The following is a 17,168-nucleotide window of genomic DNA, read 5'->3' as shown; positions in this document are numbered from 1 at the left end:
GGAATGCATACAGAGAAATATCAACTGTAGCCAGAAGACCGCTAGGTGCTCAATGTGCCTAAAGCTGGTGGTCTTCTAGTGCAATGATCTGCCCACAGCAATCTAGCACATTCCCAAGGGCCAGGACCGAATGCAGAGGAACAAACTAAAAAGTGTAGTTATTCTGGTTCTGCACGAATTAATGCAACAAAAACCATACCAAAAAATTAAATCATTTATTCAGAGAAGCACTTGTCAGAATCAATTCCCATACCAAAAAATGTTTTGTAATGGTTTTACAATAGCTTTGATACAGAAATGCTAAGCTTCCTATTTGGCCATTTTACAAAAAGCTTATTTTTGCACCGTTATCTGGTAAGACCACCGTGGTGTGGAAGACAAATTTAAGGTTGGGGATGGTACCCAGAGTCTATTTGGATGAAGTTTCTCATGTTAATGAGACTGCTTCAGATTAAATTATAAATAGGAGGGGGGCTTCTATTCAGTATTAAACATCCCATTAGGGAATAAAAAGGATAGCTTACAGCAAAAAAAAAAAAAAAAAATTTAGTTTATTAAATGCAACATGTATATTTTTAAAACTCTTTTGCCACTGTAGCCCAAAATAATGTTTAAAAAAAAAAACGCTGTGATTAGTGCAACTGGTCAGAGACCTTTTGAAAGTGGTTTTAAAAAAGATACAAGGTGGGGTGGTGGTTACAAACAGCAAATATAATTAATGCAAAGAGGTACTGACTGGTCAGAAGCAGGCCCATATCAATAGTGGTTTTAAAATAATGTGGCTACAAACAACAAATATTAAATCAATGCAAAGACATTTCCGGTGGTCAGAAGCAGGCCAATATAAAATTGTGGAAGAAAGAAAGTTTAAATTACACCTGGTTATGTTACATTTCCCATTTTCCCACTAGGGGACATGTATGTTGATACAAAGCCAGCATTACAGCCTTGGGATGTTGTAACCCATTTAGGCAAATTTACCCAAGTCATTTGTTTTGTGCAACATTTCATCAAGAATTAAAACAGAAAAAAAAAGAAACTGGTACTTCAGCATTGCAAGGCAAGCACGAGGTCAAGAGTAGGTTTTAAAAAGAGCAGTGATAACTTCCATTCGGAGTTGGTGGGTCTAAACACTTCCTTGTAGCAGAGTGAAGAGCTCTCAAATAAGCCACAAAGCTGGATATCTTCCATTGCATGGATTTCCATCATGCATACATGCCAGATGGGAGCGGCTGGTAGTCAGACTTTCGTCTGCAGCTAATCACACAGATGCTGACCATTCCAAAAAGCTGGAGAAAAAAAAATAGGAAGCAAATAATTTAGTCAAATTAGTCATGGCCCTTTCTCTTGAGAAAGGAGAAACAGCTACAGTCAAGGCTAGATGGGCAACAAATGTTACAGGTGGGACTGGAGCCAGTCATTTATTTTCTCCCCTCCCCCTTCTTTACCAGTCATCACATTCCTAACCCCCACAAGTGGTGGGTAGCCATTGGGTTTAAAGACCACTTTTGCCAATCCCAATTTTAATTTTGCATGTGGGTGCTGGAGGTTGAAAGAGGTTCAAATAGCCAAAAGAGAGAGGCAGCCTTGGGAAGGATAATGCTCCAAGCTCATCCTCTGGCATAGAACATAGTGCAGAAGGAGGCCATTCGGACCATTGAATCTGCACTGACCCACTTAAAACTTCACTTTCACCCTAGCCCTGTAACCCAATAACCCTGGATTCGAAGGGACAATTTAGCATGGCCAATCCACCTAACCGGCACTGCGGGAGGAAATCCGAGCACCCAGAGGTAACCCATGCAGAAACAGGGATGTGCAGACTCCTCAGACAACCCTGGTGCTGTGAAGCCACTTGTGCTACCATGCTGCCCTAATAGTGCATCCATCATTACAGACACTTGCCCTCCCAAAGAAGAGGATCCAGTGCTTCCTTTCAGAGTGATGTGCTTCAGTGATTGCCATCGGCCCCTCCAGCCTCAGGGGATTACCCACAGTCCTCAATTGGTTAGATCTCCAAAACACCTCAACATGAATTCCAGCTCAGAATTTACAGTTCCAGGAATGAAAATTCACATTTTTTCAAGTTCCCATGCTAATCATGGGCAAAACCTGACATGGGGCTTTTGTGCCAGGGTGGGGAACAGAGAGAAGTAGACCTTGGAAAATGGCAACAGGTTTAGATAAAGGATCGGCACAGGCTGGGAGGGCCAAAGGGCCTGTGCTGTAATTTTCTTTGTATCAGGTTTAATTTAAAATGAATACCTGAATGATGGCAAATCCCAAGATCACCAGTATAGCATAACTTAGAATAGATTCCAGGCCAGTCTCCAATTTCATCTCACATCCCTACAAAAAAAAAAGTTAAATTAAGCTTACATGTTCCAGAACTAAAGCCAACATTTAATTAATTATTTTACTGCCGTACCACAAACTTGCTTAGAAGATTTTCCACTGGCCTGCTACCCAAAGTGCCTGGGCACTAAATTCATTATCTTGGCTTTTTCCAGATCCACAATCCAGGGTGAGAATCCTTTTGTTTCTATACTAAGGAATTTGTCCCAGACTTCACCTCTGCTCACATCCCTCACTTAAGAATTTTGGACTGCATTATCCAAAGACACTAAAAGTTCAACCCAGTGCATATTTTGCAAACTGGTGTACCAAAGGTCATTCAAGTCAAAAATGCAAATTCTCCTCCTCATGACACAGGTCATCCCAGAACACCATTATGGAGTTAATCACATGTGGAAAGTGGCCGTTACATGATTGATGTAGAAATCCCCACAATCAACCATGATATAAAAAAGGCTGACCAATGTGGCAAATGCTCATCAAGTATCATGAATTGATTGGATGTTGCAATTGAAATGGAGCCACAATCACTTAATTATAGAATTTACAGTGCAGGAGGCCATTCGTCCCATCAAGTTTACACCACTCCCTGAAAGAGCACCCTACCCAAGCCCACACCTCCACCTATCCCTGTAATACATCAACCCCACCTAACCCTTGGGACACAGGGCAATTTAGCATGACCAATCCACCCAAATTGCACACCTTTGGACAGTGGGGGGGTGGGGAAAGAGAAACTGGAGCATCCACAGAAACCCATACAGATACAGGGAGAACATGCAGACTCTGCACAAACAGTGTGCCAAGCTGGGAATCGAACCCGGGTCCCTGGTGCTGTGAAGCAATAGTGCTAACCACTGTGCTACCATGCCACCACCCATGTTTGGCCCAAGAGGGATAAACAGAAATAAAGACTTGCATGGCATCCTCAACCAGATGTGGCAAAGCATTTTACAGCCAGCTGCATACTTGTAGTACTGCAAGTAGTGCAACACAATGACCTGTTATAGGATGTCAATCAACTGAAAATTTAGAACACCAGGGATTACACAGGGCAGATGAGATTTTGATTGAATGTCTGAAAGAGTATTAAGTAAAGAATAGGGGAATGGGTTAAAAGAATGGGAACACTAACAGACTTTCTTAATGAAGCTTACTAAACAAGTCATACTATTAGACAGTAGCAGGAAGCTGCAGTACATTGATATGAAGATTAAATCAATGTGTTCACTGGAGAAAGCTATAAATATTCATTTTGCATCCTCCCCCATTATTTGCATCAGAGAAAGCCTAACAGCGATGACAGCCTAACATTGGGACAATAGATTAACAGGTGTTGTTGTTGATCAAAAGGTTGGGATTTGTTGCTGCTAAACAGAAAGGATAGGTTCAGGCTGGGGTTGGAGTACTTAAATGAAACTCATACTGCTGTGTTAAGGAGCTCAGGGTGATTTGGGTTTCCTGTGCAGTTGGAGAATTGATGCTTGCAGCAACTCTGTGGGAAAGTCTTGTTTCCTTTGTTGAACCAGTCAGTGGTTTCCCAGTAGGTGTAGTTATTAATTCCACAGCACTTCATCTAGAGGAAGAACAAGATGTTACGGCAAAACTTCCAGCAAACATTTGACAATATGCCTTTTAGCACAAATTCAGTTTCACACATTTTTGCATGGTAAAATGAGAATAAGCTCTGCATCTCTACCAGTGTTCTATAAAGTATGCAAGTAGAGCCATTTGATTGGGTTAAATTGCCAGTAAATTGGAAGTGAAACTAAGGGCTGTCCAGCTGCAAAAGGTTACCAAGTTCCTGTACTTGAGACTATCAAAAATGTCACTTTAGAAGATCCCCTTAGTTTAGAACTTGGGAATTTAAATTACACAAAGATTGGAGTGGTACATTATTTCCAGTTTTAGAGGCAAAATGGGCCATTCTGAAGTAAGAGGCAGAGCAAAATAACCATCTACCCCTCCCCAAGATGGGAAGGCGATGATGGACTTTGTTAAAGGGCCAGTGGATTCATAAACTCTGGTTTACCAGAGTTTACCTTTTTCCTTCAACAAGGAGGGGTAGTGGTATTGTCATGGAATTAGAAATCCAATCCCACTATGGAATGGGAATGAAATTTTATCTGGTTCATTAATTTCATTCCTAAAAATAAAATCTGTTCTAGAGGGAAAAACATCCTCAGCATCCTGCAGCAAGTGTATCTGTCCATGAGTGACTGTTTGAGAAGTCTTCACATTCCACTGCATGTCAATCAAGTGATGAGTTAAGTAATTCCACAACCAACAGTTCAGAACCAAGCTCTGCAGTCCTGCCACTCATGAATGGTGGTTGATATTTACAATGATATTTGTCACAAGTAGGCTTACATTAACACTGCAACAGAAGTTACTAAGAAAAGCCCCTAGTTGCTTATCTGGCGCCTGGCAAGGTGCACCCAACAAGCACATCTTTTGGGATTTGTGGGAGGAAATCAGAGCACCAGAGGAAACTCATGCAGACAACTAACTGGAGGAGGCTAGACACGACTATCCGATTAAGGAACTCAGCGCACAGTCACGTGCCAGTCTTCAGTTAATTAGGTTCACTCCTTATGTTATCCATAAATGGTTCAAGGCACTGGATAAAGCAAAGGCTTTAGGCTCTGAAAATATTGTGGCAATAGTACTGAAGACATGTGCTGCAACCTATCCAAGCGGGTCCAGACAGCTATAACACATCTACTCAATTTATCTGTGCTACATTGACAAGTCCAGTGTGGATTTGGAGTCATAGAGTTCAAAGGAAAATGGTTGTGGGATTGGAGGTCAAATCATCTCAGCTCCAGGCCATCATTGCAGGAGGTCCTCAGGGTAGTGTCCTAGGGCCCAACTATATTCAGATGCATTAACGACCCTCACTGCCATCACAAGGTCAGAAATGGAGATGTTCACAGATGATGTCAAGTAACAAATCACACCACCCAAGTGGCAGGCAATGATCATCTCCAACAAAACAAACCCCCCCTCCCCCCACTATCACTGTCCTGGAGGTCATAATTGAATTAGTCATTAAAAAATTGTGATTACCCATACAAATACAGTGGCTACAAGAGCAGGAATTCTGTGGCAAGTAACTGACCTAATGACACCCCAAAACACACACCAGACCCCCCCCCCCCCCCCCCCAAAAGCCTTGACAAGGCACTGGTCAGGAGCAGCTCCCAACACTAAGCAGCCCACCTGAGCTATTCACAAACATTCACTCCCTCCACCACCAATGCACATTATCAGCAGTGTACTAGTTACAAACTGCACTGCAGGAATTCAAATATTCCTTAAGACAGCACCTTCCAGGACAAGAACAGCAGATATCTGGGACCAGCACCTGGAAATTCCCCTCGTCCTCACCATCCCGACTTGGAAAGATTGCTATCCTTCACTACTAGAGTCAAAATCCTGAATTCCTCCCTACCAGAAACTATAGATTTACCTACACTAAATGGTTCACACAAGGTTCATGAAGACAGCTCATCATATTCTCCAGGGTAATTAGGGATGGACATTAAATGCTTGCCAGCCAGCAAAGCCCTGATCAATTCCTCAAATAACAGGTTTACAATTAGAGCAGCATCAACTCATGTTTGTATTAGACAGTCGATTTCCTTATGAACTGGCAATATTTGGCAAATCCCTTGTACAACAGCTTAGTCTTACCTGTTCCTGCAAGTAGTCCACAGCCCTGCTCTCACTATTTTTCCCATTGTATTTGGCAAAGACACCTGCCATAGATTTATTCACACCTTCATGTACCTATAGGAAATACACAGAACTATTAGTTCTTCTCATTCCCATATGATCTTGTTGTTCAATGTTAAGAATCCAAAGCAATCACTGTACACATGAAGGTGCTAAACAGTTTTAATTAGCAGAACCTTCCCTCCCAACATACCTGTCTTCTGTAGATAAATCCCATAACAAAAGCAGACACTTCCGCAGCAAAGATGATGAACAGTATGAACATGAACTACGAAGAAAAAAAAACATGAGCATTCATTTGAACAGTATCTTATGCATGCCAAGTTGAAACTGAAAGCTTGTGGACAGAGAATGCATAACCAACCAAAAACCGGGAAATTTGTCAAGCCGAGTCTTCATGTGGGGAAATTCATCAGTGGGCTCAACAATTGACGTTTGCAGCCAGCTAAGTGCAGAGCGAACTCAACTGACTGAAGAGCAGAGCGAACCCAGGCTTTTTATTTGGTCATCATATTGGTGAGGAGACTAGCAACTGTTCTTTTGGACTGAAAGTTTGATCTTGCTCGACAGTAGGAAACAGGTGGCTAGTGTGTTATGCCTTTTGATTCATTTTTCAATTTCCTCACATGAAAACTGTTAAGCCACTGTTAGTCAGGCCAAGACTTGCCCATCGGTATTTAAATATTAATATTCCAACTGAGTTCCACCCATCTACCTCTGTTCCATTGGAGTAAAGGGAAAGCAATCTAGAATTGGCAATTCAGTGAAAGAAAATAAAACTGGCCACATCCAAGCAGTGGTCTAGAATTTGCTGTTGGACACCCACAGTTCCATAAACACTATTCTCAATCACCTTCCATATTTGGGAGCCAAGTCACCGTCTGCAAATGAACTTACAAATCAGTGGTTTCTCCTAACCACCATTAGCAACCAGTTGTCATCAATCATTGAAGGTTGTTTATTAGAATTCGGTTTTAACAATTAGCAGGTAAAGTCCAGTGGATCAAAGTCTGAAATTCACTATCAACGCAGTCTGAAATTCAGTACATCCACCCAAGAGTCAAGGAGATAGAACGGATCTACTCCACTCTGTAGTACTCCAGGTACTAGATAGCAATTAGGAACCCAATACACTCAAAAGCCCTGGTTAGATCAGTTTCACTGTTTGGACAAGCTGGCTCATGTGATGAATGTAGGAATTTATTTTTCCAAACAAAAAGAGGGACAATTTAGCATGGTCAATCCACCTACCCGGCACATTTTATTTTGGGGGGGGGGGGGGGGGGGGGGAACCCAAGTAGACACCGGGAGAATGTACAAACTCTACATGGACAGTGACCTGGCATCGGGATCAAACCTGGGTCCTCAGTGCATTGAGGCAGCAGTGCTAACCACTCGTCACCCTGTAAACGTCAGCTGCAGTAATGTTATTAAAAAGAACAGTATCCAGATGTCAGCTAAAGCTGTTACGAACCAGGTAGGTAGGCCAATCTTCAGATTCAAAAACAGCTTCTTCCCCACTGTTACTGGACTCCCGAGTGGCCCTCATGGACTGAACTCTGTATGCATCTTCTCTACTGTTGTAGCACTATACTCTGTACACTTCACCTGACGTACATGTATTTATCACACATTTGTCCTATGATGTCCATGTATTGAGCAATCTGCCTGGACTGTATGCAGAACATACTCTGTACACTTGACAAAACCTAAATGTCACTCATGGGAGGGACTGGGTCTGTTTTTATTTTCTGTTTCCAGACCTCATGTCAGTTTAGTTTCTCTTTCCCCCCTCCCCCACAAAAATTAAGGGGCACCCTGCACATCCTTTTGGGTTGTGGGGAGGAGGGAGAAAGAGACCCATGTAGACACGGAGAAATGTACAAACTCTCAGGTCCTTGGATGTTAAAAATCCTGTCAATATACCCACTTGCTAGTGGAATCACTCCCAGGGCTGAAGTATCATTTTTGGAGTTTCTCAAATATTGAAGAATGGGTCTATTTCCCAAATATTAAAAAAATGGGTTTGGTCTAGAACCATTAACACTTGATAGTTGTTCTTTTACTCGATAGGCTAGTTAGCTTTTGAGCCTGAAAAAACCCACAGCAGAAAATTCTAGCCTGCTTTTCACGTGATGTTGAAATACAAACAAAACAGGAAATGAAACTCACCAATCCCAGTGCAAAGCGAGACTCTTTCAGAGCTGCACAGCATCCAATGAGTCCAATAAGAAACATTACAAATGCAACGCCAATGATCACAAAAGCTGGGAGTACAGTATACTGGTCTTCAAAGAAGTGGTTGTAGTTCTTAAAAGTGGATAACAAAGCAGCTCCCACATAAATTAGTACACCCCCTGCAGCCTGCAAAACAAGAAATGTATCACAATACACTTTACCTGGAGCAGAGAATACAGATTATAGGGCAACGAAAAATATTTGCCAGGAATAGGCAAAGATGACTACTGGAGTAACTAGTATTTCCATGAAACGCAAGTCTATAATGTACTATAGAGATTTAGCACCAGGGACATGCACACAAGGCTACATAAACTAGTAATCTAGAAGCTTTGACTAAACATTCAAACCCCATGGCAATTTGGGTATTTTAAATTTAGGCATTACCAGCAAGAACCATAAAGCAGTCATTATCTCAAAACAACCCACTATTTCTTAAGAAATCTTGGTAACACAAAAGTCATCCAAACTTGGCATGCGATACAACTTCTGGATACTTCAGAGATGGATTCGGAGATATCTACCGCAAAGTTTGCTGTGTTTTCATTTGGCAGCTAGCCATCCTAGTCTCCATCCAATAAAGTTTATAAGTGGGAGATGTAGTTTAACCATGATCTTGCAGTCCCACATGCAAAACATCCCTTGTAACAGATTCCTGCCTACTAATGCTGCCCTCAATCTCAAAAATCAACTATGCAATCTTGTGGCCTCGTCTTGGTATAATACCTGCTCCTTTCCCCGTCTCTTTGCCGGATTTGTATATCTAGCTAGCTCTGGGACAAAGACCAATCTGTCCACCCCACTAAAGGTAGAGTAAGTAGGTATAGGTCTTTCAGCTTGCTATGCAAGGCTTGGGTGGAACTTAAAGCAAGGAAGAATGGTTACAAATTGTTTGCAACAGAATAAGGAGGGTTGTTCAATAGCTCAGCATTCTACTGAAGTTGTCTGGTCAGTCCCAATAGCTTATGTGGTCAGCTTTAAAAGTAGATCTCTGCTTCATTTGTTGCAAACAACCTAGCTAATCTGCAAGATGACCTTCCAAGTGTTAAGGGACACCAGTAATTTTCCAGTGACCAAAAAAGAGGGGGGAAACAAAGAACAGTTTCTCCTCCTCAACTACACTCTCTAGCACCTCCTGTAATGGATTAAATCACAGTAACATTTTACACATGGTGTTCGATTTATGTCTATGAAATGAAATGAAAAGAAAAATCACTTATTGTCACGAGTAGGCTTCAATGAAGTTACTGTGAAAAGCCCCTAGTCGCCACATTCCAGCACCTGTTCGGTGAGGCTGTTACAGGAATCGAACCGTGCTGCTGGCCTGCTTTCAAAGCCAGCAATTTAGCCCTGTGCTAAACAGCACCTATTGACACAACCTGTGCATAGCCACTTCTAACTGACAAGATGTTCTTGAACAAGCTCATCTTAGAAAGGAAATGTTGCATTTGCAAACTTCTGGTAGGATTGATCTACAGTGCAGCCACAACTAATTTTATTTACTACAGCTTTTGGCAAGCGTTTGACCCAGTGCCCACACGAGAGAATGTCAGAGGAGGAATCCTGACAGTATGGTGCTGTTAAGGTCCAAAAGGATAATAAATCCTGCATCACAAACTGGGACTAGATCTTGTACTTTAAGTACAATAATGTAAAGTGACAGTTTGGCAAAAGCCCTTGGGGGGAGCTCTAGGATCACGTGGTTTTCAAAGCAAAAGTGACTTATAATGGGATTGCGCACGTGACCGTTAATCTTTTGTAGATTGCACTTTGATACTTAGTCAGAATTTAAATGATTTGCCCTTTGGTTTCCAACTTGGGGAAAGTCAACCAGAGTTACTATGTTTAATCGCTAGATAGCACATACGCAAGACTCCCACTGAAAGCTGAACAAGAGTCAGCACTAATGGCAACATTGGAGTCAACATCCTCTTTTACACCGCAAACTCCACAATGCTTCGTATCCAAGTTTCAAAAATCCTGACTAAGACCTGAAGGTAGGATTGCTACACAGTCTTACACCAACTAGAATATTGGAGACGAATTCTCAACATCGATGTAAGAAGTTTACACAATCAAAGAGTTGGGGCGGAGGCCAACATGAAAATGGCGTCCCCCCCCCCCCCCCCCCCCCTCCCCCCCCCATATAATATATATATATTTTTATGTATATACTGCGCGCCAAGTTCTCTCTCCAATTAATAGAATGTAGACTGGAGGGAACCAGATCAGCCGTCCAAACTTCACACGAATCAAGCCCTGCATCAGGTCTCACCCACCTTTTTGCAGGTATTTCAAAATCCTTAAATTAAAAGGGCTGGGGCAGACACAGGCAAAAATTCTAATTTGGTTTTATTTTAGTCCTGGAACGTTGGTAAGCTGTTAATAACGCAAATTATTCAAGCGTGGAAAAAAAATAGTTGGCAATAAAATACTCGCGCGTTTTACATGGAGAGGCGTCTTCCATAAACCGCCTGTGAGCAGCACGATATATATTGATTCTATAAAAAAAAGTTAAAATTAGATGAAGTGGGGCGCTGTGACCCACTTGTTTCGCATCGAGTTCAGAAGCCAGGTTCAGTAGGGAAAAAAAAGAGACGCCCATTGGGTGTTTCAGGAGAAGCGCTGTTAAAATTCACAAACCAGGAGAAACCTCTTGAAAGTTTAATTCATGTAAACTCACCCAGAAAATAAGGCTGAGGAAAATGAGAATACTCTTGGAGGTTAACACTCCCCAATCCATGCTGAATGAACAAGCTGCTGCAACAGGTCCAGGCACTGAAACGACCAGATGGTCAATGTTACAACTCGCTCTGAGATTTTCTGTCCTCTTTTTATTCTCTTCCCCCCGGGGACAGACTGATCTCTCTCCTTCACGCCCCGGTAATTAGGTTTACATGTGATGGCATACCCAGCACATGACTAATTATCCCGAGTTACTTGAGAATCATTTTCGTTGCTACGGGGTCCTAGCGCTCTCCATGTTCAAACAGCAATTCACAGCCATTCGAGGCTTTTCTGTGTTTTTACTCTTCCCCCCCCCCCCCAGTCTTTCTTTTCCCTCTCTCCTCTAAAGCTTTGGCGCTTGGTTGGAGAAGAGCTCCATACGCACTGCCGGCCCACCCTGGTAGCTATTCTTTGCGTCTGACTCGGATACAATGAGTATTGTTTGTCAAAGACCTCACCAGTAAAGCTCATCATTGCATCACAAGACATGTAATAGTGTCACTCCAGTGTGAGGGGGGGAAATCAACTTGTGCTGCTGCTGATCTCTTTGGGTTACCCTGCCACAGCCCTTCTTCATGTGTGGGTCTGCTGTGTCACCGCGTCATTCGGCCACAGGTAGCATCGCAGAGGTGGCAGACTCTTTGCTCACTTGACATCAGACATAGCCACTTTCCAGACACATATTCTTGAATATCGAACAGCCATTGGGAATAGAAATCCAAGCTGACTTTTTTCTCCTGAGTCCAGAATGCAGAGACCAATTTGAAGTGCTCCAACAGACTGATGTCAAATTTGGAGCCTTAGGAATTTATGTGGTAAAGCACAGTGGGCAATACCCTTTACAATCGATATAGAACAATGTGACCTATGAATTTATTTTGCCTCTACTCAAGGTAATAACCAAATAGGAATCATCTTTGCACAAGATCCCAACTGCTTAAAAATAAGACAAACATGTGCTTTTTTATCATCAGCAGATACTAGCTGAAACCATGGCAATTGATGTTTAGAGTGACTCTCCTTGACATCAAGGCAACATGTATGACATCAAGGAGCCATAGCAAAACTGGAGTCAATGGGAATCAGGGGGAAACCCTACAGTGGTTGGTGTTATACTTGGCACAATGGAAGATGGTTGTGATGGTTGGAAGTCAATCATCCTAGCTCCAGGACATCATTACAGGAGTTTCTCAGGGTAGTGTACTTGGCTGAACCATCTTCAGCTGCTTCATCAGTAACCTTCCTTCCATCACAAGATCAGAAGTGGGGATGTTCACTGATGATTGCACCATTTGCAGCTCCTCAGATACTGAAGCAGTCCATGTCCAAATGCAGCAAGACTTGGACAATATCCAGGCTTGGTCTGCAAGTAATATTCGAGCATACAAGTGCCAGACAATGACCATCTCCAACAAGAGAGGTTCTAACCATTGTCCCTTGACATTCAATGGCCTTACATCACTGAATCACCCACCATCAACATCCTAGGGGTGCCATTTAAAAAAAAATTGGGCGCAATTCTCTGACCCCCACGCTGGGTGGGAGAATCGTGGGAGTGCCGGGCGATTCTCCCACCCCCCCCCCCCCAAAAAACGGCGTGCTGTGTTTCACGACAGGCCGCTCGGAGAATCACCGCTCGCTGTTTCTAACGGTCGAGCGACGATCTCCGGCTCGGATGGGCCGAGCGGCCTGCCCAATCCGACGGGTTCACACTGGCGCCAACCACACCTGGTCGCTGCCGGCATGAACAGCGTGCGAACGCTGCGTGTGCGGCCTGTGGGGGGGGGAGGGAGGATCGAGCACCAGGGGGGTTCTCAGTCGGGGTAATTGACGCGGCGCCGCACCTAGCCCCCTGGCGGTGGGAGAATAGGGGGCGAGGAGCGGCCTCCGACGCCGGAGTGAAACGCTCCGGTTTTCACTCCGGCATCGGCACTTAGTCTCCTGATGGGAGAATTTCACCCATTGTTATTGAGAAAAGTTTTCATTATAACACAGTAGAAACACAAAATAAACACAATCCCAAATTTATTCTTCCTGCTCCCCAAAAGAAAACAAATTGTAACCAGACAACCCCTCCCCTCTCCTTCCGTAGCATCTACAGTGACAACGCCATGAAATAGGAATTGAAAAGCTGCCACCTTGAGTAGAACCCTCTGCCGACCCTCCATGGATTTATTTGACATCCTCTAAGTACAAAAACTCCACAAGGTCATTCAACCAGGACAATGCACTTGGCGGAACTGGAGTCCTCCATCTAAGCAGAATCCACCTTTGCGCTATTAATGAGGTGAAGAGCAAGAGCATCCGCCTTCACCCTAGTCTGCAGCCCTGGCGAGTCTGAGACCCCAAAAATGGCGACCAGTGGACAAGGCTTCAGCTGAATCCCAAGAATCCCTGACATGGTGTTGAAGAATGAGACCCAAAAGCTCACAAGTTTTGGATATGCCCAGAACATATGTGTATGATTTACCTGCCTCTTGGGGATTATCATTGGCCAGAAACTGAACTGGGCTAGCCACATGAATACTGTGATTATCAGGGCAGATCAGAGACTAGGAATCCTGCAGTGAGTAACTCACCTACTGACTCCCTAAAGCATGTCCACCATCTAAAAAGCACAAGTCAGGAGTGTGATGGAATATTCTTCACTTGCCTGGATGAGTGCAGCTCCAACAATACTCAAGAAGCTTGACACTATCCAAGATAAAGCTTGATTGATCCCCCTTCCACAAACATTCAATCCCTCTACCACTGACTAACAATGGCAGCAGTGTGTACCATCTACAAGATGTACTGCAGAACTCACCAAGGAATCTTATGCAGCACCTTCCAAACCCACAACTACTACCATCTAGAAAGACAAAGGCCATAGATACCTGGGAACACCACCACCTGGAAGTTCCCCTCCAAGTCACTCACCTTTCTGAGGTGGAAATATATCGCCGACGTAAGGTTAAAGCGCATGGGATTACGGGTAGTGTCTTGAGATGGATAGAAAGCTGGTTAGCAAATAGGAAGCAAAAGGTTACAATAAATGCATCTTTTTCTGTTTGGCAGGCAGTGACTAGTGGGGTATTGCAGGGATTAGGGGCTGGTTTTGCACAGTGGGCTAAACAGCTGGCTTGTAATGCAGAACAATGCCAGCAGCGCGGGTTCAATTCCTGTACCGGCCTCCCTGAACAGGCGCTGGAATGTGGCAACTAGGGAGTTTTCACAGTAACTTCATTGAAGCCTACTTGTGACTAAATTATTATTATTATCTGTGCTACAACTCCAACTGTTCACATTATATATTAATGAGGTGGATGAGGGAACAAAATGTAGTATCTCCAAATCTGCAGCTGATGCAAAATTGGATGGGAAATTGAACTGTGAGGAGGATGCAGCGATGCTTCATTCGGATTTGGACAGGCTGAGTGAGTGGGCATATGGATGGCAGATGCAGTATAATGTGAATAAATGTGAGGTTTCCCACTTCAGTAGCAAAAATAGAAAGTCAGATTATTATTTGAATGGGTGTAAATCAGGGTGGATGCAGCGAGACCTTGGTGTCCTTGTGCATCAGTGGCTGGAAGTAAGCACACAGGTACGGCAGGCAGTAAAGAAAGTAAATTATATGTTGGCCTTCATAGTGAGAGGATTTGAGTATAGGATTAGGGATGTTTTACTGTGGGGGGTGGCACGTGGCACAGTGGTTTGCACTGCTGCCTACGGCGCTGAGGACCTGGGTTTGAATCCTGGCCCTGGGTCACTGTCCGTGTGGAGTTTGCACATTCTCCCCATGTCTGCATGGGTTTCACCCCCACAACCCAAAGATGTGCAGGTTAGGTGGATTGGCTACGCTAAATTGCCCCTTAAATGGAAAAAAAGTATAATTGGGTACTCTAAATTTATTTATAAATAAAAGGGATGTTTCACTGTGATTGTATAGGGCATCGGTGAGGCAACATCTGGAGTATTGTATGGAGTTTTGATCTCCTTATCTGAGGAAGGATGTTCTTGCTATAGAGGGAGTGCAGGGAAGATTTACCAGGCTGATTCCTGGAATGGTGGGACTGTCATATGAGAAAAGATTAAGGCGTTTCGGATTATATTCATTGGAGTTTCGAAGAGTGCAAGGGGATCTAATAGAAACTTACAAAATTCTAACAGGATTAGGCAGGGTAGATTCAGAACGAATGTTCCCAATGGTAGGGGAGTCCAGAACTAGGGTTCATATTTTGAGGATTAGGGGTAAGCCTTTTAGGACTGAGGTAAGGAGAAATTTCTTCACCCAGAATGGTGAGTCTGTGAAATTTTCTACCACAGAAAGTAATTGAGGCCAAAACATTGTGTAGATTCAAGAATAAATTAGATCTCTTGGGGCTAAAGGAATCAAAGGATATGGGGTAAAGGTGGAATCAGGGTATCGAACTTGATGATCAGCCATGATCATAATGAATGGTGGAGCAGGATCAAAGGGCCAAATGACCTCCTCCTATTTCTATTTTTTATGTATCGCTGTTCCTTCACTGTCGCTGGGTCAAAATCCTGGAATTTCTCCCTAACAGCACATTGGGTGTGCCTTCACATTAGGACTGCATCCGTACAAGAAGACAGCCCTTTTCAAGGGCAACTAGGGATGGGCAACAAATGCTGGCCTAGCCAGCGCTGCCCATGTCCACATCCCTTAAATTAATTTTTTAAAAATCCCTTATCAGGATTTCCCTTAAACTTTCAATGAATTTTTTGTCAGGGACTGGAAGAAATAAATTTTTAAGCATTGTCTATACCTAATTGTATTCCTTTACATGTATCCATGCCTGTAGCCTTTATTTCAACATATACCTCCTTCACTGCCAGATGTTCCATCTTCCTCCTTTGAAAAAGATGGCTTTTGGAATGTGAACAAGACCAATATTGACCATCTATAGTTTTCCCTGTGGACCCAGTCAATGCAAAGGACTCTTATTTTGGACTTTTACAACAAGCTAGCTTTCCAAAAATGACCAGACTTCTTGAATAGAATTTCACAATTTTCTATGGTGTGATTTGATCTCTGGATCTCCCTCTGACAGTTGTCAGAGAGGAGGATGAAGTCAGTGGCTATGAGTTTGTGGAAGGAACTACAGTCGGGTAATAATTTAAAAGAAAGTCGTGGCGGCACAGTGGTTAGCACTGCTGCCTCATGGTGCCAAGGGCCTGGGTTCGATCCCAGCCCCGGGCACTGTCTGTGTGGAGTTTGCACATTCTCCCTGTGTCTGTGTGGGTCTCACTCCCACAACCCAAAGATGTACAGGGTAAGTGGATTCGCCATGCTAAGTTGCCCCTTAATTGAAAAAACTTTAAAAAAAGAAAGTCAACTCCAAAATGCTGGATATTCTATTAATTAAGTGTCAATAATTCGGAAGAAGAATGCCTCTAGGATGTACAGTAAGCTGTTGTAAAATTGTCACTCCAGCATTGCTGGGAAGGGTTAATTAATTTTACATTTGAACTTCTGCTTGCAACAGCTTCATTGCCCTGATTAGCAAATTTCCCCTTTTGGGGGAGTGACCATTAAATGCTTACTTCCTTAAATAGACACTCAGCCAGAGAGATTCCTTAGTTATAGATGACTCATAGTCATAGAGCCATGGTCATAGAGGTCTACAGCACAGAAGAGGCCCTTTGGCCCATCACGTCTGCGCCAGTCAAAAACAACCACCTAACTATTCTAATCCCATTTTCCAGCACTTGGCCCATAATCTTGTATGCCTTGACATTGCAAGTGCATATCTAAATACTTCTTAAATGTTATGAGGGTCCCTGCCTTCTGCACTCTTTCAGACTCTCACCATTCCCTAGGTTAAAAAGCTTTTCCTCACATCCCCTCTAAACCTCCTGCCCCTCACCTTAAATGTATGTCCCCGGTCATTGATTCCTTCACCACGGAAAATGTTTCTTCCTGTCTATTCTATCTATGCCCCTCATAATTTTATACATCTGAATCATGTTCCCCCTCAGTCTCCTCTGCTCCAGGGAAAACAACCCCAGTCTATCCAATCTCTCTTCATAGCTAAAACTCCCAACCCAGGCAACATCCTGGTAAATTTCCTCTGCACCATTTCTAGTGCTATCACATCCCTCCT

General features: G+C 43.3%; 1 protein-coding gene across 1 annotated transcript; it reads right to left on the bottom strand.

The window, feature by feature from the left end:
• Positions 1–196: 196 nt before the first annotated feature.
• On the bottom strand, positions 197–11,299 carry tspan36 (tetraspanin 36). The gene is made up of 7 exons (XM_038793383.1): positions 11,015–11,299; positions 8,266–8,457; positions 6,287–6,361; positions 6,052–6,147; positions 3,782–3,931; positions 2,266–2,349; positions 197–1,289 (listed from the first exon to the last, which is right to left on the bottom strand). Exons 1-7 carry the CDS (start codon positions 11,072–11,074, stop codon positions 1,206–1,208), a joined length of 741 nt encoding a protein of 246 aa, XP_038649311.1. The 5' UTR covers positions 11,075–11,299; the 3' UTR covers positions 197–1,205.
• Positions 11,300–17,168: the final 5,869 nt, after the last annotated feature.

The sequence above is a fragment of the Scyliorhinus canicula genome, chromosome 3 (genome assembly GCF_902713615.1).
Source record: "Scyliorhinus canicula chromosome 3, sScyCan1.1, whole genome shotgun sequence".
Taxonomy (NCBI): domain Eukaryota; kingdom Metazoa; phylum Chordata; class Chondrichthyes; order Carcharhiniformes; family Scyliorhinidae; genus Scyliorhinus; species Scyliorhinus canicula.
The sequence above is the reverse complement of the archived record's forward strand: the minus strand, read 5'-3'. Positions and strand labels throughout refer to the sequence as shown.

Excerpts from the sequence above, each read along its gene's own strand:
- tspan36 (XM_038793383.1), bottom strand. The coding sequence starts at position 11,074 with ATGGATTGGGGAGTGTTAACCTCCAAGAGTATTCTCATTTTCCTCAGC. Across the intron at positions 8,458-11,014 it reads TCCTCAGCCTTATTTTCTGG|GCTGCAGGGGGTGTACTAAT; the intron begins GTGAGTTTACAT and ends CTTGTTTTGCAG. Across the intron at positions 6,148-6,286 it reads GATTTATCTACAGAAGACAG|GTACATGAAGGTGTGAATAA; the intron begins GTATGTTGGGAG and ends TATTTCCTATAG.